Below are 15,931 nucleotides of genomic sequence, written 5' to 3'. Positions count from 1 at the left end.
TGTCAAGCCTTTTTTTTCCATATCTCTATTACTGTTCTTGTTACCAACGGAGGTCCAACAGATTCTGATAGATGAGGATTTTATTCAATTTTAAGATGCTTTTCACTTATTCGCTGACAGCATCCAGCTGTGTTGTTCTTTTAAGTCCTCAGAGGCACAGGAACTAAACACTTGTGATAATAATAATGTCTTTTGCAATTAAAACAATGGTTAGGTGCAAACTGCCTGCAGCAAAAGTTCTAGTGATTGAAATAGTTTCTTTCAGTCCAGGAAAATCTCTAAACTGATCTGCATTTGCTTATACGTGCCTTCCTTGTCTTCTCATTTAGACTACTGCAACGGTTTGTGACACTATATAAAAATGTATGAGACACAAAAACATGACTGCTGAAGAGAAGAGACTTCGAAGCACGTGAACATGACGTTCAGTCCACCAATCGACATCTAAGAAAAAAGCCACACTGGAAAACTAACAAACCAAAAGATTGCATCCACCAACATGTGCAAAACAGTTGTGGAAAATATGAAAGAATAGGACTCAGGGATGCAAATGATTAGAACTGTTTTTTCAATCTGCTCCAAGCGAGATTTAAATAAATCAAATGTTGGCCGATTGTTATGCAAAACTGACAACCAGTCTGACCTTGATTGTTAGGAGCACTCATCCAGACATGAAAGGCAATGTGTCACGGTTTAAGACGCGGGACGGGACCCCAGTGCAGTGGTGAAAGAGTCACAGGAGGCTGGAGCGAGTCAATACAATTATTTAATAAGAAAATTCAAAAATATAACAAAAGGCGTAACTGAACCAAGAGAAGAAAACAGAAAATAGTGTCACCAAAAATGGGAAGAGTCCACAACGGAATGAGTCCAAACAAAGAGTGTCACCCAACCGGGAGAAAGAACACAGAGTCTGTAGCAAGAGAACACAAACAATGAGCAATGAAACAAAGTAAGCTATCGAGGTCGTCAACATGAACGCATGAGTGAGAGATTAAAGATAGAAAACCAAGAAGCCAAAGGTACAAATCCAAATACATAAACTCAGAGCACCAGGGTTTAGAAAGGTGAACAGAAGACAATTCAAAAACGACATAAAATGTACACCAGCAAAGAAGAGCGGACCGAATGGAGCAGATTACCAGTGGGAGCAGTGGAGTCGATCTGGCACACGTTGCTGGAGTCCAGGTGTTCTTAAGCTTGGAAGATTCGGGGTTGATCGGCTGTGTGCCACAGGAACAGGAAGACAGGAGGGAGAAAGCAAAACGGGACTCAAGGGACCAAAATAACAGCGGAATCATGACACAATGCTTCCAAAGTCACTGACTGTCATAGTTAAATGGCTGATATCCCTGACCTCTCATGCTTTGGTCCAACCTGTCTGGTCATATATAACAGTCCACTTGTAGCACACCTTTGACAGGAAATGAGAGTCTAAGCAGAATTTGTTGTAAGTGGAATAGGTCTCACACACCGCTGGTCATTCTGTAATAAAGTGGCATATCAGTACAGAGTGGATATTTATTTTCAGCAGACTACCTAGTCAGTTGTCTCTTTTAATTTTGTTCTGCTTATCCACCACACCTTAAAGGCCGGTCCATGAACATATTGTCTGACAGTAAACCGGTCCTTGGCACAAAAAAAATTAGGGATGGCCTCGGGAAACTGGAGGTTAACAGCTGATCAAGTTTGTTATGTGTATTGGCTAAGACACACATACTAAGCATCAGGTTACACTCACAACTTCTCAAAAAACAAGGTTATTAGACACCATTAGACTATGATTAGTCATGGAGTTTGTTTACTTCCGCTGTGTAGCTGGAGCTCGCGCAGCCACACATCACCCAGTCCGATCATAGTCCAGCTACTTGGCTACATGCTAGCTGAGTTGAGCTATTAATCACATTATCCAGGTGCTAATAAAACACTACGCCAAATGAATGGCTCACTCAAATACAGTGTTCACCAGTCTGATGCTACAGATCAAAGGAGCCGCTTGGTTAGGCTTGCGGGATCCGTGCTACAGGTCAGAATTGATTCTCATAAGAATTCCAATACATGCCCCGTCAGACACCAAAATACATTTGGGCGGAATTGTTCCTCACCAGGGACACTTTTCTAAAAGTCACTCATAGAAAAGGCCTAGTGCTCGAGCACCACTACCGGTCTCAATGTGTACAGCCCTGCTGGGGGTTGTGGTGATACAAGAGCTCTACTATAAGAGAAGTTGATTTCTTCTCTCACCTGTTTCACTAGCTTTGGTTGCGAGCACTAGTAGCCGAATGAGTTTCTTCATAGGTGTCTGGACTCACTTGAAGTAAGAAGCATTACCATGCAAGACTGGTTTTGAATAGAACTGGTTGTCAGGATGCTTTCCTGATACCGCTCTTGTGAATGTGTCCCATGCATGTCCACAAGGGTGGAGGCCCTCGGGAAGAACCAGGACTCCCAGTCTCCCAAATCATCCGACTTTGAATAAGAGGAAAAGAATGGATTGGCTTATTGACGGACAGATGCACTTAAGTCTGCTGAGCAGGCAATAAAATTCTGTCTACAAATAAAAAAAAATTAAAAGTCAGCCACGCAGCATAATTCATGATTTTGGGGTTCCAGACGTCTCGGTCGATGTATATTTGTCTCGGTCGATGTATAGTATAAGTCCAACTACAAACATGGCTACGAGGACTACGAGGACGAGCACCTCCTTGAGAATCTCGGGCACAGTTAATTGACATGACTGCTGCCTCAAGTTTTAGGAAGAGCCACATTCAATTTACCGCAGAAGGGAAAATATGAACATGAAAGAGAAGAGATACAAAGGAAATGGGCACCTGGAGAATCACCGCCCAGGAATTCCTTATTCTTCAGAATTGAGTTTTGCGTTAAAAGGATGGAAGACTGCTGCAACTGATGTAAGACGGTGACACACTTAAAGTCAGCAAGTTTCTTGATTAAAATACACCAAAGGAAATATTACGGCACTGCAGCTGTGAGAAAATATGAGATTAGAAAAGCAACTAATTGAGCCTTTTAGGTGCAGTTACTCCTCTTTACATATCACTCCAGCAGAGCTTTGTTCTTTAGAAGTATGTATGTAATTGTGAATCCCATGGTTTTGGAAGGTCATGAAGAATAGCAAATAAGGCGTAGGATTGGTTTACTGACAGCCAGCCAATTAACAGCTATAAATATCGGCTGAATCACAATTGGCCAAGTGATCTCTCAGTGGAATTTGGTTCCATTCATTCAGACAACATAAAACTGGCAACAACTACTTCCTCTGGTTGGTGATAAATCTCGGCCACAGGCGCATCTTTTACACCTGCACTTCAATTTAACTGAGAACATCTAAGATTTACAATGCACAGCTGTATTTTTTCATTGTTATTCTTGTCTCTCACAGTTTTACCATGCTTGCGATCAGCCGGGCATCGTCGTCTTCTGCATCATGGAGTATGATGTCCTGCAGTTCTGTGACTTCCTGGGCTCGCTCATGTCCGTCTGGGTCACTGTGATCGCCATGGCCAGACTGAAGTCCATCATCAAACAGGTTGGTTGACTGACCTGCTTCTACAGTCAGGCATCATGTCCCACACACTTCTTGTTTCAGCAATTGAAGTCAGGAAGAAAGCGTAGAGCATGGATAGGATAAGGATATTGTATTTAATCTGCTTTCATTTTCAATGAAGTGTCACAGCTTGTTTGTGTTAGGCCATCAATGCACAGACACTCTAAACAAAACTTTGTGTTGATGCAGAGCAGCAAAACACATTGTTTACATGGACAGCGTGTTGAGATTCAACACCAAGTCTGACAGTCAGCATATTACATGGGCTCTAAAGAAGACGTCTTACAGTAACTGCAGCCCGACTATCGCAATAGCTCGACTAAGTTGCTGAGTCTGATTGCATCATGTTCTCCTGGTTTCCATGCAGTGCAGAGAGAATCGAACTATGATACTAGTAGCACTGTGATCAGGGGTGGCACCCTGAGGCTTTCAGTCCTGCCATTTCCTATGGCCATACAAGGACGAGCCATTGAGGCTAACAGGTCATAGTCATAGTCGAGCTACACGGCTACATTCTTGCTCAGTCAAGCTATTAACCATATTATCCAGGTTGTGTAGTCTCTCCAGTAGTCTCCAGTAGAAAAATGTTTTTACATGCATTTTACAAGTCCGAATTTAGCTGGACTAACGCAATAATTTGGTCTTCTGTGCCATCATGTAACTGTACTCAGTGCGCTCCACCAAAGTCAAGAAGTTGAGATGATCCCAGAGCAGTCCAAGAGTGAGGCAGGGACGGAAACGAAACAGGATGGTAACAGGTGGTCTTGTCCAAGAATGAGTGCTGGAAGGATGTAGGTGAAGACAACCAAGCAGATTGTAAGTGTGCGGCTCATGTCACAGGGACAAATGAAGGTGATTTGATGGCTGAATAGCTTGCGGGATTGGCAAGTCAAACAAAATGCCTTTTGGTCTCATTCCTATTCATTTAATAACATGCTTATCGATTTACCTGCGCCTGTTTTCTCCGGGTTCTCCGGTTTCCTCCCACAGTCCAATAAATGCTCATGCTCAGTAGGTTAATCCAACAGTCTAAAATTGCCCCTAGGTGTGTAATGTAACGTTACTCAGTCTGACGGCTGAATGGAAGAAGCTGTTCTTGTGACGGGAGGTTCTGGTCTGGATTGACCGTAGCCTCCTGCCACAGTTCAGTTGCAATAACTCAATGGTTTCATTTTGCCAGCGAGTCTGCTATCGTGAACTTCGCTCTATATGCGCTGAGAACTTCTTGTCATGAGCCAAAAATTTGTGGTGAGTCCTCCAGTAGTGAAGGATTAAGGGTTACTGTGGAGAAGAGCCTCTAAATTGAAAGGCCAGTGTGTTAGCTTCAGTGGTGCATGTGGCTACATCCAGGTTGTTGACATGTTGGGGTGGATAACAGCATACACTAACAGGTGCACCTTCTCCCCGGGTCACTGCCTGGCTGCACACGATGGAGCACTCCCTCGAGGGGTGTGTTGCCTAGTGTGTGTTTGTATTTGTGTCCATAAGTGAGACATAGGGAAGAAGGGGGAGGGTGGAAGGATGAGAATGTACTAACATCTGCTGTCCTCTAGAGTTTTCATTTTCGCTGAGCACTGCAGTACACACTCACTAATCAAATTGCACATGTCAGGACTGGCAATGTGTTTGTGTACCATCGAGACAAACTGTGTGTCTGGGCATTTTACGCTCCTGAGCATCAGAGGGTGAACGACCTCTGTGAGGGAGGGGAAGCATTTAATATTTTTCTCTTCAAAGGTCTTAAAGTCTACAAAAATATGACAACAGAATATATCCCAAGGTCGGTCCGTTTGAAGGGAGTGCTTCAAGACGTGCATTAATCTGCAGTGAAGGTCGCAGCGACAGAATCATATGAATCACTTTGGGCGGGGGGCAGTTGTTGCAATACTCTTTTTTTCATAACAGTCGTTTGGCGCCTGTGGCTTGCTCTGCCGGTATGCTCACCACAGACAGAAGCCAGAAGCAATAAAGTATGACAGCTTCAGGTTTGGATTCTAAATCACCACATGGCCTGTAAAGTCAGTTGTGGAACCATCAATAATGACACATTTTCAGTCATTGTGTTTGTTTCACAGACATAAAATCATTGTCTGTGCATGGCTTCAGCCATTCATCATTTTTACCGCCTGTAAGGTTCATTATTTTCTGTTTACTTGCTCACCTTCAGGTATATTGAGCTTTTAAAAGTTTATGGATGTTTTTTTGTTCTTGTGGTTATTTGCAAGCTTTAGTGAACAAGAAATGGATTTGTCGATTACGGCCTTCACGTGACTCAGTCACTTGTGACCCCACGAGCGGTTTGCGGGAGCACAAGGACATTTTGGGCTCAGAGGTTTTTTTGAAATCCACACCTTCTATCTTTCCTTTGAGAACCCTCTTTGATATGAGGAATGGACCAACATTTTCTTTGAGAACACAGTCCTCTTTATATAATGAGGAAGTTGGGTCCGTTCTGTCTAAAGCAGGGGTGAGGGTGAAGGCTGTCATCCTATCTGGAGAGCAGATTCTCATTCAAATAACCCTGACAACATTATAACTGTTTAGTTCAGGTGTGGGTTTTGTTCCAATCCTGCAAGCGCAGTGTTACGTGTTGTCAATTAGGTTACGTTTTGTTATGTCGAGCCATGGTTAGCTAAGCTTAATTTGTACTTTCTGTTGTCTTGTTCTCATCCACTTCCTGTTTTATTTTGGTGGGGTTTGTGGCATCTTCCTGCGTGCACATTGTCTCCATCTACCCAAATTCCGGTAATTGATTGAACATGGTGTTTGGCTTTGTTCCCCTTAACTGCCCCTATGTTTCTGTGCTCATTGTCTGTGTGTACCGTCTTGTCAGGTCTGCGTCACATCGAGTCAAAGTCAAGTCAAGTCAAGTCAAGTCAAGTCAAGTCATTCAGTTGTTTCCTTCCGAGTGAAGCGCCTTTTATTGGATTATTGTGGATTGAAGTTGGACTGAGTGTCGAGTTTAGCCTGCACCCACAGTGGTCCTCTGAGGACCAGTTTGACACCCCTGGTTTAGTTGCATGCTAATGGCCTGATGAACAATCCAAGTACATAGACGATAGGAGTAAAAAGCATAAGCATCTCATAATGCATAGAGAAATTATTATAATTAAGAATAAGACCTGAACGTAGCTGTCGACAACATTGGTTTGGTTTGATTCTCGCCTTGATGATGTCATAATATTCTCATCAGTTCTTCCGTCTATAGCGTTCTCGCAGTCTGTTGTAGTCATACGACTGGCATGCGGACTCTTCTGGTCGACAGGTTCTTCTATTGTGACCCAGAAAGATTTATTGTGGATTCATTGTAGGGATGAAGAAGCGGAGACACCAAACCTTCAAACGCTGTTTTAAGCATTTATTATAGTTACTTTTATAAAGGGGGAAATCATCTCTGAGATGTTTATACAATAGAAAGAAAGAAGACAAACACGAGGAAGTCATGATGATCGTACCTGACCCGAGGAGTCGCTTCGTGGCTATTTTTCTGGCTCAGCTCGACTCGAGGATTCGGAAAAAAAAGCACTAGGTGGAGCAAATTATACATAAATTGTGGTTTGGGTCAAAGTTGATTTCCAGTAGGTGTTTTATTTATCGTGGCCTTTGCAGGAGTTGACACCTTCACAGACGCTGCAGCTTTGTGCGTCAAAAACACATGCAGGCGATAAAAATAGGACGCCTGCAATAGCTCCTGCAGCCTCTTCTGTCAACACGGTGATGGATGAAGATTCATTACAGACACGTACCAGCCTGTGAGTGCTCATGCATTCACACCCACATACATATGAACATGTACACATGCATGTTCAGTGGGACCCAGCAGAGCTGGGTGACAGATTGCTGTTGCCGTTCGGTCCTTGGGCAGCGCCACACTACTCCACTCCACTCCGCTTGCGTCCCATTAGTATTGTTCTCCTGCCGGCAACTCACCCTCGCCTGCTTGAAAATCCAAACTTCCATCCAGCGCGACCAGAACCCTGAACTGAAACTGTTAGAGGTGCAGATAATCTTTCTGATCCAGTTTCATCGTGTGACCTGTTAGGATGTGTTAAATTTAGCTCCCATTTTTACCACTTGTTTCAGTTCAGTTTCTATTGGGGAAATGATCAGTGTTCCGCTACTTTAGTCAATGGTTGCAAAAGACTCTGGTTGCTAATTTAGATATTTGGCGTAGGCCTCTTACTTTTAAATGTGAGAGATTTCAATAACATAGAAGCAACACTACACATAGAGCTATGCTCTAGTAAATTTGTTGTTTTAAACATGTACATATGCTTTGTTTGCATAGTGCAGTGGATTTCAGTTGACTATAGTCAACGTCACACGTGTGTTCATAGTGTACGGTCAAATAAATCTGAGATTCTGAAATCTAAATTCTAAAATGATGGAAAACTAAAATGGAAATATAGTTAAGACGACAAGACAGTATACTCTTCAGGTTTGATTGTTAACCTTATCCAGTCTGAACTGATTTCCAGTTTATAATTTGTGTCCAAACTAATTCTCAAAGTCTAAAAGTGGGAATGTCATTTGGAACGTAGAACTGGCAATAACCAGTGACCATTCTCTAACTCCTTTTTCTGACCTCAAATGTCCAAACATGCCCTGTTGAGATCACTCAGCGTTCTAGACTGTGATCAAGTGACGCGAAGAGAAGGCGGGTTGTGGAACTGTATGGTTCAGAGACTCAGGAAGCCGAGCGAGAAGAGTCATTTTTCTGTGGTGGTGAAAACTCAACACACATATCAAGACAGCAAAAGCGTCAGTGCTGGTGGCGTGTTAAGTGTGTAAGCCAGACACAAGCAGGGCCTTCAATTACATAGATGACAGCGTCACGAAAAAAAAAAAAAAAACCTCTTGTGAATCACTCACTTGCGGTTTATTCTTCAGCAGTCATTGGAAAATACAATTAATTGGCGACTAAGTCCGGTCTTGCGCTAGAACACCAAGTACAAACAACTGGAACGTAGAATGCTTGTTACTGTCTGTGTGCTATCTCATCACACTGCTGTTGCACCAGCCACTGAGCTGATGGACCAGTGGAATCCTCACCTCTTGAAGTGGTTCCTAATACCACCGGATGAGTTCCATTTACATACAATCATGGATTAGCAGGTTCACTAGGCTATTTGTGCGAATCACAGGGTTGAGCTGCACAAAGCTCTCCACTATAATGATTTTAAAACACAATTGCTCAGCTGAGGGTGAGCGTTTTGATCAGGGAGAGCATCTGCCGGATGACAGACTTGTCATTGTGGAGACTGTTTTAGTTTGTTTTCACACTGACAAGGTGAGGGATGCGTTTATCAAAAGACGCCCTGGACTGTTTATTTGTGAGAAAATAAAGAATCATTTTGAAATGAATCATGGTCCACGTGTGCACAGGTGTTTTTTTTCGACGCTTCATTAGCTGAATGTGTACATTTCAGTAACGTACCACTCAGATGACTCAGTGTTTGCCTGTGATTTTCATTGCCCTGTCTGTTTGTGCTTGTTCAGGTCCTGTATCTGCTGGGGGCCATGTCTCTGTCGATGGCTCTGCAACTGGACCGTCACGGTCTGTGGAACCTGCTTGGACCAAGTCTGTTTGCTCTGGGCATCATGGCAGTGGCCTGGGTAAGCCAAAAATATGTATTCACTCTTTTTTGATATTGTTGTGATATTGCCTACAGGCACAAGAGCTACATTTCTCTTTCCCTAAATTAAGAGACAATTGAACTCTGTACTCAGTGCCCCGCGGCAGGCATATTGGAGGAAAAATCATCTTGTTCTCTATGTATTTGTTGTATTTGAAACTCTTCTCTTGTCAACTTTTTCTGTCCGCTCCCTTCCTTTAAGATGTCTAGGACTCTCAGCGAGAGTCTTGTGACTCCCTGCCTCCTCTTGTGACTTTTGCCCCAGAACCTTTAGCTGTCATGGTTGGGTTCGAAATATGTTCACAATTTTATGCCCAAAAACGCAACGTACCTACCTTGTTGAGAACTCTTATTTATTCCTCCCTATGTCTGTTGACCCAGCTTCATAGGATGAGACGCATGGACGGACTACTCACACCCTTGGTCAGTGCAATTTTGGGCTGTAGGAGTTGAAAAGGGTACCTGAAGGGCATCCTCGCGTGTTCCCGTCCGAGCTGTGGAGTAAGGCTTAGGGAGGTCCTGGTTGCACACTTTTCCTGGTGAATGGTTGCCCTCTACTCAGCACTGCATTCTTCAAAATCCTTGAATCCAACGTCCACACAAATCAGTAACTCACTGAGTGTACTATACTTTTGGGTTCCTGCACGTCCAAAAGTGGGAGTTTGTTCTCTTTCAAATGAAAATAAATAAAAAACAGAAGCCAATGTTGGAGTGGAATAATGGGTTTAATGAACTGGAATAGACTTCAGTTTTTATTTTGCAAAGAACATCCTTCTTTTAATTGAATGATGAAAACAATAGCCTGTCATTCAATCATCTTGTTCATTTATTCATTTATTTTGTTGCAGTTTCCACTGTTTTCTGATGTTGTTGTTTTTAAATCTTACAAGCTAAAGAGCTAGTTGCTGCACTACATGTTGCTGCTGGGCCCTGTAATCATGAGGGTTCATGCTTATGTTTGGAGTGTGTTCCCTTGGTTTTGCTGCTGGCTGAATAACCGTGTCCAAGTTGATGAACTGATGATGGTATCAAGTATATCATTAGTGACTTTAAGGAGACAGATGTTCGAACAACATGAAGGCAGATCATCCACTTACTGTTCTGTCCGTGGCTCTAGTCTGTCTGACCAGCGCAGCTATTCAAACGAGAACCAGGGGGCTTTAAAAGTTTTTGCAGCCTGTGGGCATTAGTCATGGCTTATAGTTCCATTATAGCTGTGCTTGTACCTCCACTGACTCTCCTCCGAGTCATAATGTGCTTCCTGAACTGAACAGATAAAAAATAATAGTCTTCGAGGCAAGGTCCTTCGGAGGAAGAAGCCTTTCACAACAAACCTCTGACACCAGTCTGAAAAGCTTGTCGTTTTTTGGAGAAGTGAATAGTGTGGGAGTCGGAGCTCTGTGGGAGAGGAGCTACTTTTTCATTTCAGCGTGTAAAGCCTCCAGTTTTGACACAAATATAGAGAGAGGAAGGATAATTTACTATAGTTTAATCTCAGATTAACGGCAGGGTTTCTGAATCTGTGCCGTTCCAAAGCTTGTTAGAGATTTAAACTGTTATTCAGCTGGATTTCCTTTTGTCATTACCTGGCGTGGCTTGTTGACATTATCTGGAATGCTGTGACATGATTTCAAGAAACAATTGTGAGGAAGTGAATCACTAATCTTCCTGGTGCGCCGGCACACCACGGTTTTACCATGAACGTGGTGATATTTTTAAAATGGAAAAAAAAGCTCCTGATGCTTTGATGACAGCATGCAGTGGATATGTGCGTTCTGCTACTCCGAGCCACACCTCTCTATTTGAGAAGATTCTTTCATTTGAACCTGTCATGTTCTGGCACAGTCGCTGTTGTGATTGTTCTCAGCCTCGACCGAATTAGATCAGTCAGGCGGAGGCCAGTGCGAGGGATCGTTACATCTGCAAAACAGACCAAAGGGCCTTTTTTTCCCATGAAATACAAGCTTATGTTTGGTAACTAACCGACTGGAGTTGAGTTATCTTATTTAATATTCAATTCTTTCTGAAGACCCCAGAAATACTCAACAACAATACCTGCTTCTGTGTTTTCTAGAGTTTTCTAGAGTGTTATTGTGGTTCTAAACATAAGACTGCCCAAAGGTTTTGGTTTGCCACATCTGTTTGGACTGCAGTCCAATTGATGTCAGCAGTACCACGTGCAATCATGGAATTCATGGGATAGATGAGATCCACCACCCTGGATGTAGAACCCCAAGCAGCACCATCAATGGACTTGATTGAGAGGGTGAAAGGGGACATTTTGCTCTGTCCTCTCCCTATGCACCAGCAGGTTTTAGTGAAAAAAAAAGACATGAATATGGTATACAGATATATTTTTAACAGTACATGATTAGTTGAAACAGGAACATTATTCCCAGAATCTTTACAAATGTGCATTGAATTGAGGGATCCTATTCAGCCATGTCTGGTTGTTGCTTGGTATGGCAGTTATATTACTAATCTTTAACTTTATAATTTTCCAATTGCTCACATTCCTCTACCAATAACATCAGATACAGAAATCGACAGACTCCTTAAGACCTCATGGAACTGAATTCTCATTCCTCTATAAACCAACAATAAACTTGAATGCATTTGTGAGAGGAGAATGGAAACACATCTTGTATTAATCTCCTAATGTATAGAGCAACATAATAACCATGGTCACGTCTCACCAAGGGTCGTCACCTTCCCCACTGCGTTGTGATTCCTTTCGACTGTAGGGAAGAAATAATAAAGAAAGCAATCATTGTTGGTACAGCCAGGAAATCGGAAATGAATGCTGCCATAATTAAGTGATTTTCAAACGCTGTTTAGAGCAAAACGTAATAATGAATCAGTCTGCATTTTCATTCTCAGTGTTCAGAACCACTTAGGGAAAATTGAATTCACATGTTAAACAAAATGGGATGTGGTGTTCAATTACTGAACTACAAATTTGAATGTGTTGTTATTTCATGCCAGTCGCTATTTAAGGAGGATTTTAATTGAAGTGAATGGAAATCTGTTGCTGCTGATATCAGTCAGTGAATAGAGATTATTTGTAGATCATATACAGTATAAAAACACAACACATTATTGTAATGTCATGTTGAATTACAAGTGTGTGTGTGTGTGTGTGTGTGTGTGTGTGTGTGTGTGTGTGTGTGTGTGTGTGTGTGTGTGTGTGTGTGTGTGTGTGTGTCTATACATATCTATTCCAGTGAGGTCCACTTTTGGGGAAAACACCACCTTGTGGGGCCCAAAAGGTCGGGCCTGAATTTGAGGATTAGCCATTTGTTCTGTAGGGTTAGGTTTAGGGCAAGTAGCTGGAGTGTTCAGGATTTATGTAGAGTGCATGTCTTTGAGCTGTGGGAGGAAAACTGAGTACCCAGAGAAAACCCACACAGGCACAGAGAGAACACGCAAACTCCACCCAGAAAAGTCGAGAGCTGGATTCGCACCCTGAACCTTCTTGCTGTGAGGCAGCAGCACTGCCTCTCAGTGCCACCTTTATTCCATATTCAAATATGCTTCACCTGATCTTAGTTGATACATATCTCTTTCATCTTTGTGAATGCAAATCAATCTTTCTTTTTTGTACAGTAAGTGATGTCTGACCGCCATGAGGAAATTTGACTCAATTGGAAGGCTAATGTGCCAACATGCTGATTCTACAATCGTCGATATTTGATGCCTTATGAAACTCCAAACTACGTACATTTCAGCTTGATAACAAACAATTCTCTCTAATCACTGTTCAACTGCTCGAACTCAGCGACTTTGCGACTCAGGCGAGCACACCCCACAAAATTTGCCCATCGCAGAATCTGTACCAATTACAACCAAGAGGACTGTATGGCTAGGAAACCTCAAGAAAGGCTCTGTGTCTGCCTTCAGCTAGATAGCTCTACAAGCCTGACCTCTTTGGCTTGCTCCTGATCCAATTTGGTGCTGCGTATTTACACCTGAATCTTTATCATGGCTGTGGCTGTTAGAAAGCTCTGTTTCAGCTGCTTCACTTGGCAGCACTGGCCCTATAAATAACATTAAAAGAATAAGATAGGGTGTGTGTGAAGATTTTACATTCCTTTAAAATTCCTTGTTGGTGTGAAACCATGCCAGACACCTCTCATTTTGTTTTTTATATCTTCCATTCAGACGGTGCGAACCATCCGCCGGCGTCGCTGTTACCCTCCCACATGGAAGCGCTGGGTCTTCTTCCTATTCCCTGGCACAATGATCGCTACGTCAGCAGTGGCTCTTTACGCCTTTGTGGAGACAGAGGAGAACTACTTCTACATCCACAGCATCTGGCACATTTTGATCGCGGGCAGTGTGGGCTTCCTGCTGCCTCCCCGTGCTAAGCCCGACGCCAAAGTGACGCCGCTGAAGCGCAGGCGCGGCTGCGGCTACCAGCTGTGCGTGAACGAGCATGAGGAACTGGGCCTGGTGGACCCTGGCATCATCACCATCAACAGCATCTGTACCAGCTGATAATCTGCTCTCTCCACCTCAGACACTTCATTGCCTTCTTCTTTTTTCTTGGCTGATTCCCACGCACACAGACACACACAAACACTCTGGAAAATAAGCCACAGGACTCAAGACAATAATGTAAATACTTGAATGCAAAGTGACACATTAGACTTTTCTGGTGTTTTTGTCGAAGTAAAAGAACAAAAAACAGAAGCGGTTATGGCTATTATCTATATCTACAGTTGTCCTGACAAGTCGTGGGCTGTTTGTGAATATGTATTTAAGTCAAAGCTGAAACGTGGAGCTGAAACCGCAACAGCTTGTGTTGACACTGATAATGATTATTAGCTGTTGAACTTGCCGACAGCATCAAAAAGCTGAGGCTCAGGCTGCGAGAGTGTGGTAGGGATATAACAGAAGAGGGAAGCTAGTTCAAACTGCTTCAATTGCAGCTCTTGAAAGTCTGTCGGATGGAAGTCACTAGGGTTTTGTCTCTCTTGATTTAAATATTTTTTAAAGATGGTTGCTCATTGGGCTATAGCCTCCATCTGACGTAGTACAATTCAATCCCTCACACTCTCATTTTCATCAGGCTTCTGTCTATGCAGTCGGAGATCATGTCTGATGGAAGCCATCGAAAACTATCCTCATTTTTACCACATTTACACGAAGAGGGAGCTTCTGTCTGTAATCTCCAGCCAAAGTGAGATTTCTGAAAAAGCAGTATGTGTGACTGCATAAAATGAGAGAAGCTTTTAGGTTCACAAATGTCAGACAAGGCATCATATTCTATCTTCCGATGTTTAGCATTGGTTTGGCATCATCATGATGGTGCCCAGCGGCAAATTAATACCGGCTGACTTTTTAAAGCTGTGTGGACGATGATGAGTGTTGGGGGCTGGACATTCTTTTTCAAAGATTCCCATCTATCTGTGAATGTGGCCTTGGGCTCACACTAGAGATTCTGGCCCAGACTCAATGAAAAACTCACTGAAATCAGATTATCAACCAGTCAACGTTGTGACCCATGCTCCTGGAACACCTCCTCGAGGACACCCCTGGGCACATTGCCTTTGACAAGTCCTCAAATTAATATTGGACTTGTTTGGCAAACCCCCATTCACCCTATGGGGCCCTGCTAAAGCCAAAGAGCTGGTCTGCTGGAACGGTTTGACTTTAGTTTGGAGAGATCCACTTGACCTTTAAATGTTGAGCTACAAGTGCCAGCAAACCTGGGGGAACATTTAAAAGAAATCCAACCTGCTGGTGAGGTAGGTGACTTTTCCGTTCATTCTCTGTGGTCAGCAGTTTCCCTTCTTGAGGCGGCAGAGGGGAGGAGTTCATCCTGGCTACTTGAAGCTTGAGCTGTTCCCTCTTAGAAAGACAGCCACCCACACATACAGTACACTCACGTGACAGTTAGACCAAAACTGTCAAAATCATGTTAAGTCTCCAATTTCTGCATGCACTAGCAAACAAGGTCACCAACTTCTTGCTGCGGTCATATCACACACTTCAGTGTCAACATCAGTGAGGCAGTTCCAGCTGGTCACAAACACTGCTGCTATCTGACGGTGACTGTAAAACTGCTTCTGTTGGTTATTTATTGGCATTCTTGTAAAGGGGCCAGTCGCGGGTGGTTGTGGGCGGGAGCACGTGATGTAACAATTTATCAAGGGCACGGCATTTCTTTCTTGATATTCTTTTTGGAATAATGTTTTGCACTGAGACACTGACAAAATGTTCTTGTGTACATTTTTATAAGAGTGTAAACTCATAGTGGCGTCACAAATGTAAAAACTAGTCGTCAAGTGGAATGTTAGAGTATCTTTTGTTCAACAGCAATGTATCGCCTCTGAACACGAATGTGCTGATTGTTCTGCATAGGAACAAGTCCAAAGTGCAGCTGCCTGTCGGGAGCAAACGGGGAGCCCAGATGACTTTAGAGACCTCAAACCAAGACCTCACCTCCCCGTATCTCTCCGGCATGGCCTGCGTGATGCCACATTCATAAACAATAAATGTTTCTTTATTTGCCTCCGTTCTACGTATACTTTTCAACCTCTGGCACAGAACTCGTGAACCTCCCACCAAGACACCGGATAGCAATCTCCAGGTCTAATAGAAGCCGTCGGTGAGGCGCTGTCAACAAGATCATACCAGGAATAGAGCGGTAGATAAATAATTCTTCTGCAGCTCAGCCGCCAGGTGATGGCAGCTTCAGAACACACCCTCCAAAGGAGAGTCG

The 15,931-nt window shown here is 43.2% G+C and overlaps 1 protein-coding gene across 1 annotated transcript in view; it reads left to right on the top strand.

Annotated features, from left to right (window-relative positions):
• Positions 1-15,721, top strand: part of tmem8b (transmembrane protein 8B) — a 47,383-nt gene extending 31,662 nt beyond the window's left edge. Inside the window, exons 11-13 of the mRNA XM_053871955.1 lie at positions 3,404-3,550; positions 9,068-9,184; positions 13,366-15,721. Of these exons, the coding sequence (XP_053727930.1) occupies positions 3,404-3,550; positions 9,068-9,184; positions 13,366-13,701 (600 nt within the window). The 3' untranslated portion in view covers positions 13,702-15,721. The remainder of the gene's footprint in view (positions 1-3,403; positions 3,551-9,067; positions 9,185-13,365) is intronic.
• Positions 15,722-15,931: the final 210 nt, after the last annotated feature.

This window comes from Synchiropus splendidus, chromosome 7 (genome assembly GCF_027744825.2).
Source record: "Synchiropus splendidus isolate RoL2022-P1 chromosome 7, RoL_Sspl_1.0, whole genome shotgun sequence".
Classification (NCBI taxonomy): domain Eukaryota; kingdom Metazoa; phylum Chordata; class Actinopteri; order Syngnathiformes; family Callionymidae; genus Synchiropus; species Synchiropus splendidus.
This window is presented reverse-complemented; position numbering and strand designations above follow the sequence as displayed.